Here is a 19051-nt window from a genome sequence, read left to right as displayed (position 1 = left end):
GCTGGCCAATCACGATTTATGTGCTGTGGTGGACGGTAGTGGTGGTGGTGGGTGGGTTAAGGGGGTGGTTGTAGGACATAGAAGGTGAGAGCAGAGAGGTAGGTCAGGACCATGAAATTATTGTCAATTAATTGCCAGGCAAATACTGTAATTGTGTTGCACATATTGGAACTCATTACATTTCTGCACATGGCAGATGAAATATACAGAGAAATCAATGACCGCTATACCAATAATCTATTCTATATTAATCACATGCTATGACCAAAACAGGATGCATATTCAACAATGTTATACTTTCAAATGAAACATGGAAGAATAATAGTGGGCTTATTAGATCAGCTATTTCCATTAATTTCCAACTGATTAATTTATACAGACAAACGGGAACGACGGATTAGGCAAAGATAATAGCAGTTATGTCAAAAAGGTACGATCATGCGATTATATGTAATAACTGTGGAAGGCCTGGGTGAGAGCGTAGCAGGGTTAACCCATTATGACCCGGAAAGCATACAGTATATTTGTGTTATTTTAGATTTTAGCTATACCACTGTAACAATTCTTATACTTTTTGAAAAATTGTGAAAATTGTATACAGTATCTTGGTGTGTGGTTAACAGTATAGCAGGCTTTTGTGGGCCTGTCACCTGGCAGGCAGGCAAGTAGGCAGGCAGGAAGGCAAGTAGGCAGCCAGGAAGGCAAGTAGGCAGGCAGGCAAGTAGGCAGGCAGGCAAGTAGGCAGGCAGGCAAGTAGGCAGGCAGGAAGGCAGGCAGGAAGGCATGCAGGCAGGCAAGTAGGCAGGCAGGCAAGTAGGCAGGCAGGCAAGTAGGCAGGCAGGCAAGTAGGCAGGCAGGGAAGTAGGCAGGCAGGCAGGAAGGAAGGCAGGCAGGCAGGCAGGTATGGCAGGCATGGCAGGCAGGCAGGCAAGGCGGGTGGGCTGGCGGGCAGGCAGGCAGTCAGGCAGGCGGGGTGCTCTTTGAGCACCGTGGGCAGTCAGGCAGGACTCTGTACTCTGCTGGCATGAAGGGCTGGGATTTGCAGTTATCAGCAGGACAGATCTGCACTGCAGAAACTAAGGGTGGTGGTGGAACGGGGAGGGACAATGGGGGTGGGGACAGGGGGGGTTGAAGGAGTGTGAAGGAATTCAGGAGCAGTAACGTGAGAGCAGAGACAGGGAGATTGGAAAAAAGGAAATGAGAAAAGTAATTGAGAAAAGTAAAAAAAACATGGACAACATCCATCACCAGAACTAAGGATATGAGTGTGTGTGAGATGTGACTGACTCCTTTGAGTTGTCTGCCTGAACTATACCTCTGCAGACTTTGCATCATATTGACACTTTCTTTCTGGGGACCCCCTTAAGGACAGCTGGTCTGTCCTCGGACCGCACTTTATAGGAGAATTCCGGACTAGCCATTTTCTTACCTTTAAAGATGGAGTGCAGTTCATTAATATTTAATAAGGATATTTTTCAAAAACGTGTACAGTATTTGTTAAAATTAAATTTTTATGTGGACCAGTTCATTAACACCCTCTTGAGCCCCATTGCCCCCGCCGGCAGCGGGTCAATGGAGACCCAAATGGTCTCCGCTTCCAAATCCGATGTTGCAGATTTTCCCCCTGGACCCCCCTGCAGGGGTTTAAGAGGTTTTAAGCGCCATCCCCGAGATAACGAGATTGCACAGTTTTGCATGCAGGGAGACTGCAGGGAGAACTCCCGGTGGGCCTGGCCGGCCTGTCTGGGCTGGTTCTTATTTATTTCTGTTGGCTGACCTTCGATCCAGTCAACAGAGCGGAGAGAGGGTTGGCCCGCTGTTCTGCCTGTCTCTCATGCTCAACAACGACCATAAACATTTGATTTGTTGCTCTAGTAAAATGTAGCCTGTTTCATAATGAACTGCCTATCAAATCTGCTTGTATCTGACAGGCACGCTGGGGGGCGGGGCTACAGCCTTGGAAAATACCGTAGCCGATCTACAAGCTCACAACAATGCCCCACGCTGCAAGGTGTTGTGAGCTGCGAGGCGTTGTAAGCATGTAGATCAGCTATTTTCGGAGAGTTGGTGTGCTGTAGAGGGAAAAAGAGCCAAAGGTCAAGTTTTTTCCAGCTTTTGGGGTTTTTGAAAGGTTAACTGTGTGAAAATTCTCATTAATATGAATCCAACATATTAATAGAAAACAAAATGTCAACCACGTCCATGAAGCTATAAGATCTATGAAAAAGGTCACACAGTCTGTTCACCCTATTAGTGAATGAAACGATGCTGAAATGGAATTCTGAACTGAAATGTGATGAGCACAAGGGAGGATAATAACTTTAGATAATTGAGATCCTTTTAGGCATCAAAAGCCAGGGCTGAAACCGAAACATAACAGTTAACTGCATGTATACAACTGCAAAACGATATTATATTTAAATTGCCTCACCTCTCCGTGTGCATATTATTGGATACCTTGGTATCAACATGCAGTACCATTATGTACCTTCTCTGATCTGACGGACAGGCATGACGAGATTAAGTCAGGCTGACAAAGAGAAGCGATAATATGGCTGTCAGGATCACTCTTTACTCCTACGCGCTATCAAGAGGTTTCCTTCTATACCTAAACCCCTGATCTGTGCACTCCGTCTATATCTCTGTAGTTTGTATTTGTTACAAAATCCACTGTCTAGGTGTAAAAGGCAATGCAACGTTACATATTACATACAGGGTCCAATGCGAGTATTTATTCACAAATAATGTAATAATAAAGATAATCAAGAATATGTACAATAAATGGCTCCTAACTAAAAAAGAAAAGACAATAAACACATATCAGAACTGAACATAATTATTCCTTTCCGAAGGGAATAGTCACGCTTATTAACTAATGTCCCAACTTCACAAAATAAGGCAAAACGGTCAGTTAACAAACACAGTAGTACGACGGATGGGGGGAAAGACCTTGGAAGATAAACATCTAGCCAAGGTCTTTCCCCCATCCGTCGTACTACTGTGTTAACCGTCTTCCTGCCATTGCCGAAGCCCTTCGGCAATTGAAGCATTAATTTGATATTAACGCTTGCTGCCATTGCCGAAGCCCTTCGGCAATTGCCCTTTATTAGTGCATATGATTGATCAAGCCATAATGCTACTCACGTTAGCCGGTTAGCTAGCACTGTTGTTAGCACTGCACTGGATCGTTCATATTAATTCACCGTCGCCATAAGAATCCATTCTATCCGTTTCTTTCAATCGCCTGTATCTCCTATTCCTTGTCCCAGATGGCATTTTTGGTCAAAACAGCGTTTCTTTGACGGCACGAGCCGACGTTGTGGAGTGCAAAAATGTACCGGCATTTTTCGATCATGTAAACAAAGGTTGTCTTGGCAACGTAAATCTGGCAGGAATAAGCTCACTTCCGGTTGAGGCAAAATGTGGCTTTTCAAAATAAGAGCTCAAATTAAAAAAATGCTGGCATGAATTAGGTCCTAATTTCTCAATAAATGGCAGCAGTAAAAGGGTTAACTGACCGTTAAGCAAGAAGTATGCTTAACGGAGAGAGGGCCAACCCTCTCTCCGCTCTGTTGAATGGATCGAAGGTCAGCCAACAGAAATAAGGAGTAAACTGAGTAGTGTGAGAGCTATACGGCCATTAGCTCTCTCACGTGACCGTCAGCCAATGGGGAAGGTTGATCAGACCTCCACGGTCACGGCCAAGGAGACTACCCCAGACACACAGCTGATGACAATCACACTGTCTGATGACCCATTAGTCCCATACTCGGCCATCCAACTGCAGGGATGAGAATTAGTCTAATACAGTGTTCATAACGTAACTGCTGCTCATGTATATATACTGTATATAGAAGACATCAAAGATAATTCCATATACATACTATACTATACCAATACTATCACCATATACTGTAAATTTATATATTAGCAATTTATATATATATATATATATATAATACAGAATAACACTCATAACTCATAATACTAATACTTAATCCTAAATACACACAACCATAGTTGTGACACCCAAGGGCCCCAGGGCACGTGCCCAAAGGGCCCATATGGTATATATGGGCATTACTGGTGAGGATTGGGAATTATAGTGTGATTTGTAAAAACGTTACATCACGCATCTAAGAGGTTCATCTATCGTTAATCGTTATTTTGGGTATTGATTATAAAGAGTTAATTCATATTTAAAAAATCACACCCGTGTGAAGTGAGGGGCGCTATTATCATCATACTTCATCATGACAACAACATGTCGCTCAGACACATATGACGGAAATTCTCCATTCATTGTCAATGGCATTTAATGTTTGTGTTAGGACAAAACTCTACACTATTATAGCTGAATATAGGAGGGGCTAAACAACAACACCTTGGACGGAATCTCCGTTTTAAAACCCACTCGAGAAGACAACCCCTATATTAGGCCCTAATACAATCCATTGTTATGCCCATATATGGAAATCCTTGGTTTGTCATCAATATTAAGCCCATATATGGGCATTCCCAGACGATGCCCTAATAATTAGGGCATCGTCTGGGAATACCCATATAGCCTAGATGGACCTTATTTTCTTTTATTTTTTATTTTTGAGAACTCTATTCTTCGCCGGCACTATAGCCACTGGTCGGATTTCCATTACTGTGGTGTCCACTTGTTTGTCACTGTTGCGTCTCCAGCTTGACTCTGTTTATGAAGACATGACTGGTCGAGGTTACTTTTTGAAAGACGTTTTTCGAATGCAGCCCCATCAGTGTCACGAGATGTGATACCATATATGGAGAGAGACATGGGTGACTAACTAACTAACTAACGGACGGAGATGCAGGTTTTCATAGTAAGCGACTGAACTAAGGTTGCAATAAAACAATTTAAACGCAAATAGGAAGTAAGTGAGCCCAGTGTCCATGACATCAGAGACACTGGGCTCACTGCTAAATACTAAAATATCTAAAACCACATATTACACACATAAAGACTCCCAGGAAAATGTTCTAAACGTCATTAACATTTTTTTGCAACAATTTACAATTTACAATTTAGGCATTTAGCAGACGCTCTTAATCCAGAGCGACTTACATTTAAGCAAGAACAAAGCATGGGAATACATCACATAAAAAGCATTTATCATGAAACATGCGTAAGCTAAGAAAGTACCAGTGGAATATTTATATAGTGAAACTATACATACACTATACATATAAACTATACATCTTTACTACTATGCTATATATGTGTACTATGGCGTGCTATGACTACATACAATACAATTACAGTGCTGTCTACATAACATGCTATAAGTCTGTATCAAATGCTATATAATCCAACAGAAATGCTATCTAAGGGTTTAGGGTAAGTGCTAAGGGCCATGATGGAGTCTGAAAAGGTGGGTTTTCAGGCTACGGCGGAAGATTGGGAGTGATGCTGCAGTTCTGACTGCAATGGGAAGTGCATTCCACAGTTTTGGAGCCAGAAGGGAGAAGAGTTTGGGACGTGTGGAGCGTTGTCCCGGCGTTTTTAGTGAGGGTACTTCCAGCTTCCCTGCGTTGGCTGATCTGAGTGCGCGGGAGGGTTTGTAGGGTTCAATCATACTTGTAAGATATGGGGGAGCCATACCTTACCCGTAAAAAGGGTGAAGTGTCCCTTTAACCTAAAAAATGACAGTTGAATTACTTTGTCATGTTACATGACCTAACAGATAACTGACTCTTGTGTTTCTGCTCTTGTTCTCTCCTCTGTCTGCTTGATTGTGCACTCACCCTCTCGCTCTCCTTCTCAGTGAAGAGGATAATGTAAAATAATCTGTACCAGAGACATGCTCTTAAGTAAACTTCTTGATGAAGCGTAGTTTCAGGTAGGTGATGGTGAGGTAGGCGACAGCCATTAGAATCAGAGCCAGGTGATTCTTCCACAGACCCCATTCGTTGTATTCTACTCCTAGATACTCCAGGTACTGTTCCCCTGTGCACGCTATGCCCGCTAGGCTCACATTGCAGTCGGTGGAGACATCGGACATGGTGGTATTGGGCATGACAAGGTCATCGCAGAACGTCAAACCCACAAATTCGTTGATTGCGAGGGCCGCCAGACCATAGCGAGGAATGCTGAAGTACTTGGCCCAGGCCAGCCATAACTCGACTGTGGGCAGGTTCACCAGCAGACCAGAGAAGATCATCATGAAGGCGAACACGATGGTCATCAAAATGTTTGCTAAAGTGACCGTGTTCAGGTCCGCTGATATGGCCATGGTCATGGCTGTGGCGGTGTACGCCACTAGAGCCACTGTCAGCGTGAAGGTGGCGAAGGCGGCAGCCGTGAATTTCAACCCGACCATGTAGTAGGCGATGACACTGAAGACGATGATGGGGATGCTACGCAATATGATGATGTCGGCGAGGATTTTAGTCAGGAAGTAAACGGACACTCTGTAGTAGCCGCTGATGTATTCGTGCATGAAGAACTTTCGCTCCGTGATGAAGAGCTCCGCTGCGGACACGGCGCTGAAACACTGGTAGGTAGAGATGAAGAAGAGGACTCCCATCCTGTTCTGGATCCCGCTATGGTCGTCTTTGATGTCGAAGAAAGTAGCGCCCACGATCAAAGCCAGGATAATGTTCACTGCCATCTGGGCCACTGAGGTCTGTGGATTCAGCATGAGATCCCATAAGGTTCTCATGAACACAAAGTGGAACTGGTGAAAGAAGGAGGTGTTGTAGGTGATGTCGTGGGTCCTTGGCTGGGTGTTTAACTCTTTACCATTGGTGATGCGCTCCAGTTCGGCCTGCGTGTCCCTATAGTTGCTACTGTTCCTGTACTCCTCCGCCAGGCACTCTTCAATGCTCTTTACGGGGCTGCTCGACTCCTCGATGTCCAGTTCTTCAGAGCCCGGCATCTTGATGACAGTGGTGATGGTAGCGTCCGCCAGGCCCTCTTCAATGCTCTTTACGAGGCTGCTCGACTCCTCGATGTCCAGTTCTTCGGACCCCGGCATCTTGGTGACAGTGGTGATGGTAGCGTCTCCATTGATGATATCCAGAAAGAAGTCTGCTGGGTTGTTGTGAGGTTCACAGGCATAGCCAATGTTGCTGAAGTAGTCCAGAGCATTCGGTGCAGGCCCGTGGTACACCATTCGGCCACCAACCAGCAAGGTCAGAGTGTCAAAAAGTCTGTAGATGGAGTACCGCGGTTGGTGGATGGTCATGACGATGACGCGTCCCTGACTAGCTATCTTTTTCAGCAGCAGCAGCACAGAGTTGGCCGTGCTGGCGTCCAGGCCCGTGGTGGGTTCGTCCAGGAAGATAACGGAGGGGTCCGTGATGAGCTCCATGCCAATGCATGTCCTCTTCCTCTCCCCGCCCGAGATCCCCCGTTTCATCGGTGAGCCCACCTTTGAGTCGGCCACCTTGGTGAGTCCCAGCTCTTCGATCAGGTGGTTTACGCGAGCCTCCTTCTCGCCCTGAGGCACCGAGCTGGGGAGGCGCAGCGCCGCAGAGAAGTGGAGGTTCTCACGCACTGTCATCGTGCCCATCACCACATCGTCCTGTACGACGTAGCCCGAGGAACACTTGAAGTTGTGAGGCTGCGGCGCTCCGTCTATGAGGACCTCCCCGGAGAGACCTGCCGGGTCCTTCCTCGCGGCGAGGATATCGAGGAAAGATGACTTTCCGCTTCCCGTCGGCCCGAGGATAGCATTCAGACCAGGGCTCATGATTCCATTGATGTCCGTCAGTATTTGCCTGTGTGTGGTCTTCCTCTTGCAGCAGACGGAGGACTTTAGGTCCACTTTGTACTGGATGTTATGAAAGCTCAAAGTGGAGACAGATGGCTGCCTGGGAACCTCGACAACTGTCATGACTGGTTGTCTGGTTTAGGATCAGCACTTAGCCGGGATGTCGAAACTTCTAACGCCAAGGGCTTTATCTCGCGACAAGAGTGGGAGTTGCTGCTAGCTAGTAATAAACCTCTTCTGTTTCTTATATAGGATTGTACTGGATTCGGGTCCCGATGTCCATGCCAGCCATCTAGGTGTGTGTCACAATGATGTCAGACGGGTATATATGAGGTTTCTACATTAGTCTGATGTCAGTGCTGGATGTCGCTGTTGTCCCCATATATGGAGGTCCGATTATATCGGGGTCTTGTTCACGAGTGAGGGGAGGACGGAGAAGGAGATCAGCCGCATGGAGAATCGGAGCGGCAGGGGTGGTTATTGCAGTCGCTGTACCACACTGTTGTGACGAAAAGAGAGTTGAGCCAGAAGGCAAAGCTCTCCGTCTACCGAGCAATCTCCGTTCCTACTCTCACCTATCGTCATGTGTGGGTCACGAATCATGGCCGAAAGAATAAGGTCGTGAATACAAGCGTCCAAAATGAGCTTTCTTCGACGGGTGGCTGGCATCTCCCTTAGAGATAGGGTGAGAAGTTCAGTCACGTGTCGTGGGGGAGACTCAGAGTCGCTGCTTCTTCGCCTGGAACGGCACTGCCAATGACCACATGTACTGTTGAACGCCTGTTTACTAGTGTACAAAGAGTAAAAAGTGCTCATAGAAGTACAATGACAACCTCTTGGTGTCACACCCCTGTCTCAGGTGAGGGTAGTATGTGACCCAATATACATCAAAGATGGCGAGGCAACGCAGTTGGGCAGAGTTTTAACAAGGTTTATTTCCCCAAGTGCAGAATAAGTGACAAACAAATACAGAGGAGACCGAAATATCTGAAAATAGAAAATAAAATGTAAGTACATATTATATACATAAATTAAATCAATATAAAGTAATCAATCATTTTAATGATTAATCAAATGAACCACTATTATGAGTATTATAAATCAGGCCTTTTAATATAAAGCAAATCGAACACCATTAGGATAAATCAACAGATCTGGATCCAAAAATGCATTTCAACCATGGTTATAAAATCTTATGAAGCAAAACATCACCTCCTCAGAGGAAATGCCATTTCTCAGAGCTATAATTATTATTATTATTATTAACATGTCAAATCTGCTTGGGTTTGGCACAAGATACATTTCAATTCATTTAAGCTTGTAGATATTTTCTTTCTCAAGTCTTTAGTTTTCTAAGGTCCTCTTTTTAGAGTCCAGTGTCCCTCTGTGACAAATAATCCTCCCTATCCACAGACAGGAGTTGGTTTGGCCCAATTAGTGCTCAGCTGTGCTTCCGCCACAGAACCAATTGAACAGGTTTGATGGCTGAACAGAGATATACCGAGAGCGGATGGTGATTTGTTTGTCGTTTTGTTTGTCCATACCCTACCCTACCTAACCAGTGCGCACTACTGACAGGCATGTAATGAGCAAAACATGAACAGTGACAGGGTGAGGTCACTCTGTCACACCATGTGCACTATTTTCGGAGCTTGGGTAAGCCTGAAGACCTCTACTTCAGTCTAGGGTCATATAGGATCATATTGCTAACACCTGGGGAAATAATCCTGGGTACAAAACGCACCTTCTCCTCCAAATAGACCGACTGCCTAATGCTCCTAATTGAAGAGATTGAACAGTATGTTGCAAGTTACTTTGCCTCACACTTTTCTGTGAAACACAACAGAGGAATCAAACATAGGCGACACATCTTTGGCAATAATGTTAAAGGTATATTCAGTGATTTCACTTAATTCAAATATCACTTCTTTTTTTGTTTTGTTGTGATAATCCTCAATACTATTGAAAGCGCTGACCATATAAGGAGTTGATCTCAGTTTAGTGGGATGGGGGGTAAAAAAACCCCAGCCTTCATCCAATCAGGATGGAGAGGGGCCTTCCACCAATCATGATTGAGCGGGGGCGGGCCTTGGTGTGTGTGCTGTTGGCCTGTTGCGTGTCCCCCCCATTGTAGTGCGTGCATGTGCACATCTTGTTACCGGGGCGGACCGGGGCGTTTTTCCAAATCACTGAATGCTCCTTTAACAATTCTGTCATGCCTGGCTATATACAGACTCTATGTCTATGGTCTGATGCTGTCCATGGTGTAAGACAGTACAAGGGTCATGATTATTTATTGGGATACCAGATGGACAGATTCAGTTTGGTTGGCAGCACTTGGAGGCGTGCCTTTACTGTGAAGATGAGACTAGACTAAGTATAACCTTGACGCTCAAGTTTTTTGATCATGCAATGATGAGGCTCATCACTGAGCCTTTGGAGCGTGAAGCTCGTTCTCGGCCACTTAATTTGCGGAGGATCCCTTTTCTCTCTCTCACACACATGTGTTCAGCGGCATGCACGTGCACTCTGTCAGTGTGCTCCAGCACCAAGTCAAGCAAGTCATGGTCGATACTGTTGCCATATGTCCGCATCAAACAAAGGTGTAAAGAAGCACATTACCACTAGATCACATTACTTAATCCTCCAGACAGTGACAAATTATTGCACGTGTGCATGACCGCACGCACACACACACACACACACACACACACAGTGTGGTGTCCGGGGACCTCCAGGGGTCCTTGGGGCGTTTCCAGGGGGTCCCCAGCAATAGTAGTTAACTATAGCATCACAATCATTTTAACCACTTCATCCATTTTGGCTCTTCAAAAATAGCAGACCTATACAAGCTCACAGTGTGTCACTTCGTGCCACGCTGCAAGCTTGTACATCTGCTATTTTTGAACAAAATGTTTTGAAAAATATCAAAACTGTCAAAAAGTTTATTTGTTTATTTTTGAGTGGTGAATTCCTGGGGACCCCCCGGGGACCACAACAAGGAGTTGCACCACTCACTTCACACGGGTGTGATTTCTTTTTACATCAAATCTTCTCTTCTGGAGGTCGTCCCTGGCTGGCACGCATAAAAACATTTTCAGATGGGTCGTCAAATACGTATCACTTTGGGGATCTTTGGACACAACAGTGATCTAGAGAGAGTGCATAGGGTGCATATAGGCTGTAAAAAATGGAAGCCAGTGTGTGTGTGTGGGGGGGGGGGGACAGTGTGACAGGAAACGTCCGACGGCAGTATGGTTAATGTTGCTGTGACACTTTTGTGTTAGCCGTGTGGAACGTGTGCCAGGAATGAAAGTGCTTAGCTGGAGTTCCAGCGGCTCTCTCCCTCCCGCGGAGCTGATTGGCCCGCTTCGGTGCGGGGCCCGTCACTGCATTTGGAAGATTAAACTGTGGTGCAGTATGGAAGCCGCTGCTGGGCTCAGGTTGTGGAAAGACAAGGTCCATGAAGGACAAACTGGGCGGCGCTCAGTGGCGGGGGGACATTATACTCACATCTATTACTTCAGTACGAGTATCAATGAAGTGGAAATACCCCGTTTCAAGTAAAAAGTCTGGAATTCCACGTGAAAGTATACTAAGGTATTGGTATCGAAATGTAGTTAAAGTATACCACAAGTTGAAAGTATACTCTTTGTGCAGAATGAATGCACCCATTTCACAAGTTGTGCGTTGTGAGCTTGTAGATCGGGCTATTTTCAAATGGCCGAAATGTATTCAGGGCTTGAAGTGGTTAATGTATGTTTCGTTATAATAATCTAAATCTTAGTAACTAGTAACTGAAGTTTTCGAATACATGTAGTGGAGTAAAAAGTATATATTTTTTAAATCCGAGATGTAGTAAAGAAGTAACTGTATCGGAAATTAGAAATAGCAGTAATATACAAATACGTCAAAATAGTACTTAAGTACAGTAGTTGAGTACATGTACCGGTACTTAGTTACTTTTACTACACCACTGTAAAATCAAGAGAGAAACACTCTAGAACAGAATAAGCTCAGTTCTCCCTTTGTATAAAGATTTGGATAAAGTGTGTGTGTGTGTGTGTGTGTGTGTGTGTGTGTGTGTGTGTGTGTGTGTGTGTGTGTGTGTGTGTGTGTGTGTGTGTGTGTGTGTGTGTGTGTGTGTGTGTGTGTGTGTGTGTGTGTGTGTGTGCGTGTGTGAGAGAGAGAGAGACGCACACTATCATTTTCATCGCAATAGCAGACACGGCTTCTTGAATTGTCTTTCACTCCCAAGGCCAAGTATGGTTTAAGTGCTGTCAGTGAAGTGAAATGTGTACAGTATTATTGTATTAATCAAACTTATGTTTGCTTGGGAGGCCAGGGCGTCAATATTGATATACAAGTCTCCCGATCTATCATATTGGCTAGGGGGGCAGTGGCGAACAAAGAGAGCCCAGTAAACAATGGAAATGCAACCCCCCGCCCGCTATGCATGATGTGATGGATAGATTAGTACTGTAGTGACTGTCTCTGAATGTGAGCCATTCAAATGGTGATTTCCCTGCTTAAGGGTTTTAACTTGACCTCTAAGCTGTAGTTTAAAAACTATTCACTCAATCTAATTAACCAATGTCTCATTCTTTTTTCTATGGTTTTCTGCTTTCATCTGACATGAAAACAAGACGACTCTTTATTAAAAGTCATACAGTATTGTTGGCATACTGTATACACACAATGAATTAAGAATATGAATTAAAACAATAGGTTTTGGAATCAGAATCGGTATTTTTAATCTCCCTAATATCATCATTAATATCATCATATTATTTGTATTGTTGGGACTCTACTGGGCACATATGTCTCTATGAAGGCAGTCACCAGTCCCAACAGAGCTGCAGTATAGCATATCTCTGTTGGGTGGGAAACCTCATACCGGTATGTTCAATATTGTTACTTTTCAAGATTCAAATAAAAAAAATAGCTAAAGTGGCAATCCACAATCTCAAAAAGCTCTTTCGCTCTTTGGTGCTTTAGTGTGACGGGACTACCTTTTTCTCAGAGCTTTCAACCCGGTTGGCGTGGTTATAAAAACCCTAATCTTAAACTCAAAGCTTTGCGACAAAGGTAGTCCCCTTTGTGTGATGCTGTACTAGACAGGCGTTAATTTATAGCAAAAACTAGACAAAGTGCCAATCGGCACAGGTCTCCACCAGGGCAGGTCAGGTTGTGGCCTCATGGTGGCGCTATAACAGGCTGTTGAGGAAGATTTGGGCCGGAGGTTCGTGTTGGAGGGATGCAGGTACAATGTTTTTCCATGTGTGCATACATAAGTTGTATACAGATCGATGCAGTTATAGCTAAAAACAGGAATTGGCCTGTTATAGCGCCACCGTGAGGCTGATTTTGAGGAAAAAATTGTGGCATGTCGTCCTCGGCCTAGTGAAAATGTGCGTGTATAATTTAACGGAAATTGCACACTGTGTTTGTGATTTGTGGCCTTTTTTCGAAATGGACGAATCGTGTGAGCTTTGGAAGCCAATCTTAGCCAATCAGGATGGAAGATGGGAAATGGTGGCGCTCCGTGTTGATCACATGACTATGGAGATAGTGTATACCGATTTGTGTGAAATTTGGATAAAATCTGAAGGAGTAATAATAGAAAATGTGTTTTACATATGTCGGCCTCCTGGTGGCGCTATAAAGAGCAGATGTGAAAAATTCCAGACAAAGGTTTTTCCTTGGCCTCTAGGGAGTTGGCATACAAAGTTATCCACAGATCCGTGCAGTTAGAGGTAAAAACACTTTTCGGGCAGTTATAGCGCCACCTTGAGGCTGAGTTGAAATTGTTCATGTGGCATTTTGTCCTGGGCCTAGTGGGAATGTGGGTGCACAATTTCACGGAAATTACGCGATGTGTTCATGATTTGCAGCATTTTGTTTGAAACTGAGCACTCCTGTGAACTTTGGAAGCCAATCTTAACCAATCAGGATGGAGTCTGATAAATCTGAAAGAGCCGTTTCGTTGAATGGCTCTAGAGAGACTGTGTACCAATTTGCGTGATGTTTGGACAAAATCTGTAGGTGTACTGTGCAAAAACTTGTTTTGCACAAAGCGGCCTCCTGGTGGCGCTATAACAGGCCGTTCTGGAAAGTTTGGGGCAGAGGTTCATCGTTGGCATCCAGGGAGTGTGTGTGCAAAAGTTGGCATCGACCGGGTTAACGGTGGCCGAGATTAGCTGTTCACGGACACACGGACGGACGGACACACACACGGACGGACGGACACACGGACGGACGGAGTGCAAAACATACTCTCCCCACATGCCTTCGGCCTGGTGGAGACAAAGACACAAAAAGTTAAAATATGATAAGATAGTTTCTGCCCAGGCAGCGATGATATATCTGACCTGCATGACGTGTTCAATGCTTTGCAATAATTCACACATCGGGTGTGTATATCTGTCCTAGATGAGAGGTCCATGGTGTCCGTCCCGGGTACGTGGAGGGATGGCTCCCTGGAGAGCGTCGAGGCATTAGGTCTCTTCCAGGCATGAGAGTCGATAGTAATCACGGAAGGTAATCTGCGGTCATCTGGGAGCTACACGTCAAGGTCAGATGCAGCAGTGGCATCAGAAACACAAAGGAAGCAACTCTCTTATCAAAGACTCTGATCGGCTTCATTGAGCTTGATGAGTTTTTAATTGGGTTAACCCTATTCAGCTATTGAAAAAACAGCTGATCTACAAGGTCACAGCGTGTTGTGAGCCCTCCCTGGCCCAAACTCCTTTCAGATGGTAGATCAGTTTGGGGGCACGCCAGGTTAGAAGTACTTAAATGGTATTATGCCATAGAGAGATGTCCCTTTGGTGAGTGTGCACTGTGCAGTAATTAAACAGGACCAGAAAGCAACAGAGAAGCAGTCTAACAATCAATAAAAGAGAGATACATGACTTCTAAAGCAATTATGTGAAAGACTTCAGTGTAGAGTTTTCTCTCACGAGGTTATTTTGGTCTATATTTAGAAACAGAATGCATCAGGATTCACTTATTTTGTGTCTTGAGGAAAGTTGCAAAGCCATCGGAAATGCACGCTGTGATTTATACGGCTGTTACATAACCAAACTGATAAGGGATGTCGTCGTTTCATTTTCAATTACGTAAGCCGTAAGGGCTCTCGTGTTCTGGGTCCTGGTGCTTAAAATAAAAGTGTGTCGGTTTTGGCACCATTATTTTGTCAAGTGGTTCTCAAACGTTTTCATCTTAACCCTAGAACACTAAACATGGGTGATGTTCACCCGGACGATTATATTTTCATAATGCTGCTGATGTCTGAGGTGGGTGGGTCTTTCAGTACCTTCATGATGCTCAGTGACATCATAGAAGGTAGGTTTGTGTCCCTGCCCACATCCCTGGTTTTTCCTACAGGCAGGTGAATTTCACCCGTATTTAGTGATAGTGTAGCCTCGGTACCAGGCTTTCATTTTTGTTGGTGCAAAAATGTAAAGCCTGGAGGAACGCATTGGCCGCTCCGGTCTAAAAGTGGGAGTCAAACCTTCCGGGTGGGCGTCGCTCCAAATGATGTGACGTAGCGCTGCACTAGGGGGGAGAGGAGGGGCCGGGGGTGACGGACAGATCGATGAGATCCAATCAGGGCGTGCGCAAATCTCAGCCGCGACCCGCCCCTCTAGACCAGAAACCTAACACGTTAGCTCAGGCTAGTGATAGTGTGATAGAGAAAAATCCAATACACCCACAATGGACTTTAAAAAATAATAATTCAATGGACCATTCTCACATGTCTTGGGTGGACCAAAATAGAAGTTCACAACCCCTTTTTTTTTTTAAGGAATATTTTTAATGTTTTTCACCGATTTTGCCCCCCCCCCCTCCATGATAGCCCCCCCCCCCATGAAATCAATTTAGTTTCTTTGTGAAAAGTCATGATGACATAATATGTCATCATGACTTTTCACAAAAAAACTAAACTTTAATATTATTAAAGAAGAGTACCTCAAGTTGCCATCTATTGCTGTACTGCAATATATTTTGATGAGAAATATTTCTTATGGAATATTTTACATTGTGTAAAATATACCCGTGTTTAGTGATGGTGTAACAAAAAATATGCTTAGTGTTCTAGGGTTAAGGACCCCCACATTGACTGCGGACACCCATTTGAAAAGATATGCCAGTGACTCCCAGATTTGATCACCCTACTTTGACATGCATTAGGCTACGGACCCCCATTAACCCATTCTGACCTGAGATCAGATTCATACGAGGTTTCCGCCGGACACACACTGGTCTGATGAACCCATTCTGACCTGAGATCAGATTCAAAAAATGTCAGTCGCTCTTCGATTTTTCAAAAATAGCAGACCTACAAGCTCGTATCGCGCCACTCGGTGGCGCGATATGAGCTTGTAGATCTGCTATTTTTAAATAGCTAAAGCATAACATGATGCTGACACCAAAATGGGTGCCCAGAATGGGTCAAATGGCAAATTAATTGCGATCAGCTCAAATAATTGCGATTCCGGGATTATGTAATGATTGTGACTGACGTTCCAATAGCGATAAGCCACACATGATGAATCCTGTAAAACAGCTACAGTAGCCTATATATTGAAGTTACTGAGTTACGGAGAGTCACAGTCAGCATAGATTATCAGAATGACTGGAGAAACATTAAGGATGTAAGCCAGGGCCATTATGTGTGACCACTAGCAGTTATGTCATTGTCGCACCGCAGAGTTTGCCTTCATCAAAGTACATTTACTCAAGCACTGTACTTAAGTACAGATAAGTATTGTAAAGTTGCCCGAACGGCCAAGGCTCCAAGAATAGACGCAGTCCAAGAATGTACATCTTTTGTTGTATTTATTTACCTCCAAAACTGATGAACAGCCCATATGACGGATTGTCACAGCCCGGGTCTGAGGCAAAACAAAATACTGCACGAATGATACTGGCCACAATACACTTTCAAAAACCAAAAGTAAGAAATAAACACTTGATAACTAACAAAGACAAAAACAACAAACCAAGAACTAAAGACACTGAAAACAGGCTATGCCTTTCCTGAAGACCCTGGCAGCTCTCCCTTGGTGTTGTCTCTTTGCTGTCTCAAGCCAACTGAGCAATCTCCCAAACATTTCCACAAGCCTCCCTTATATACCAGGTGAGACCCCACCCACAATGATTAGTAATTGGACCAATCTACTCAAACAAGGTAAACCATGAGTTAGACCAACTATACAATTACACATTTAGAGTCTGAATGTTTTCCAAGGCATCACATCAAACACAAAACAATTATGATAGCATTAGGCAACACCGATAAGTAGTACAGTATATGATGCTACACATAGCCACACCTCCACGGAGCTTAATGACAGTCAATTAATGGGAGCAGCTGTGCAGTGTGCGTTTGTAATGTTCAGTTTCACATTGTGGAGTCTTCTAGTGTCTATAGGGCACGGGTTGCCCCGTGACATTTCCCCCCCCTTCAGATGACGCCCCCTGTGGCGTCCTCGAAAGAAGACCACCAAAGTTCTCACCCCACAAGTGAACCAGTAGTAGACACTGCTTCCCCAGCAGGTGCATTGGCTGTGCCCCCTGTGCCTCCATGTCCCCTGGAGCTGGGCCATCCGGAGGTTGAGGCCACTGAACTGCTGCCTCTCCTTCACCTTCTCTGTAACATTGTCCCTCTGGAACTGATGAACCGGCTCCACCAGCTTGATGTGGTTGGCAAAGCTTGCCTCTTGGGAAGTGGCTGTGTCCACCATGGGTTGAAAGCCTTCCTCGACAGCTCCCCCTGTGGCACCCTCTTCCTCCAAGAGTATGGCTTTCTGCTGCTGGTGATGTTGCTTTGTAGGCATTCTGGACTGTCTTTTCTTCTTTTTCCGCTGCCACCACATGTAAAGTTGCCCGAACGGCCAAGGCTCCAAGAATAGACGCAGTCCAAGAATGTACATCTTTTGTTGTATTTATTTACCTCCAAAACTGATGAACAGCCCATATGACGGATTGTCACAGCCCGGGTCTGAGGCAAAACAAAATACTGCACGAATGATACTGGCCACAATACACTTTCAAAAACCAAAAGTAAGAAATAAACACTTGATAACTAACAAAGACAAAAACAACAAACCAAGAACTAAAGACACTGAAAACAGGCTATGCCTTTCCTGAAGACCCTGGCAGCTCTCCCTTGGTGTTGTCTCTTTGCTGTCTCAAGCCAACTGAGCAATCTCCCAAACATTTCCACAAGCCTCCCTTATATACCAGGTGAGACCCCACCCACAATGATTAGTAATTGGACCAATCTACTCAAACAAGGTAAACCATGAGTTAGACCAACTATACAATTACACATTTAGAGTCTGAATGTTTTCCAAGGCATCACATCAAACACAAAACAATTATGATAGCATTAGGCAACACCGATAAGTAGTACAGTATATGATGCTACACATAGCCACACCTCCACGGAGCTTAATGACAGTCAATTAATGGGAGCAGCTGTGCAGTGTGCGTTTGTAATGTTCAGTTTCACATTGTGGAGTCTTCTAGTGTCTATAGGGCACGGGTTGCCCCGTGACAAGTATGATTTCTTTGGTATTTTTGAGGGGCCCAGCTTTTGGTGTCTGTATAAACACAGACATTGAAGCTTGTATACGTCTTTTGAAAGTTTTAGAAAAATCTTGAAAGTGTGAGGACTACTGATTTAGAAGGTCTTTGTAGAATCGGCCTCAGGTCTCAATGGATGGTATACTCGAGTAAATGTACTTTTTGCTTAGGTACTTTCCACCACTGTATTGAATGTCAGACCTGTCCTCTCCTGTCCTCTGTTTGGACCGCAGCCTGCCACGCACGATCATGTGAAGTTCTGGTCAAATGTCTGATTGATTACGTTACGGGTCAATTCAACCTGTGAAAGGAGCTATTCTTATCCACACACATGGAAAGACTGCATGACCCGAGGTCACTTGAACAAATTGGAAGATTCTCATGAATTGACGAGAGGAATTTGGGATTTAAATCGTGTGACGAGATTATATGTAATAATAAGACTATAATAATAAGACTATGCCCGGGGCGGGCATAGTCCCTGTAAGGCCTATATAACATTAGCCTGTTTAAAGACTTTAAAGATGGAGTGCCGTGATTTTTTTCCACACTTAAACATGATCATCAGGTGTATTTAGGTGTATAATTTAATTTTAGAGGTATCATTTTTTCAAAAAAGTGTACAGTATTTGTTAAAATGATGGTTTTATGTGGACACACCCACCAGTTCATTAGGTATGCGTGAGTTTAACCGTAGCACCACCCACCTAATC

At 44.4% G+C, this 19051-nt stretch overlaps 2 protein-coding genes across 2 annotated transcripts in view; one reads left to right on the top strand and one right to left on the bottom strand.

Moving 5' to 3' along the window:
* LOC310865296 (solute carrier family 35 member F3-like) overlaps positions 1-19051 on the top strand; it is a gene marked incomplete at its 3' end in the record, with an annotated part of 118051 nt that overhangs the window by 67037 nt on the left and 31963 nt on the right. The window lies entirely within an intron of this gene.
* LOC310866042 (broad substrate specificity ATP-binding cassette transporter ABCG2-like) lies at positions 5835-7865 on the bottom strand (the record flags this gene model as incomplete). The annotated part of the gene is made up of 1 exon (XM_083775334.1): positions 5835-7865. The coding sequence occupies one exon, from the start codon at positions 7863-7865 to the stop codon at positions 5835-5837; it is 2031 nt and encodes a 676-aa protein (XP_083631460.1).

Source organism: Protomyctophum parallelum (genome assembly GCF_964188405.1).
Source record: "Protomyctophum parallelum genome assembly, chromosome: 10".
In the NCBI taxonomy this organism is placed as follows: domain Eukaryota; kingdom Metazoa; phylum Chordata; class Actinopteri; order Myctophiformes; family Myctophidae; genus Protomyctophum; species Protomyctophum parallelum.
The sequence above is the reverse complement of the archived record's forward strand: the minus strand, read 5'-3'. Positions and strand labels throughout refer to the sequence as shown.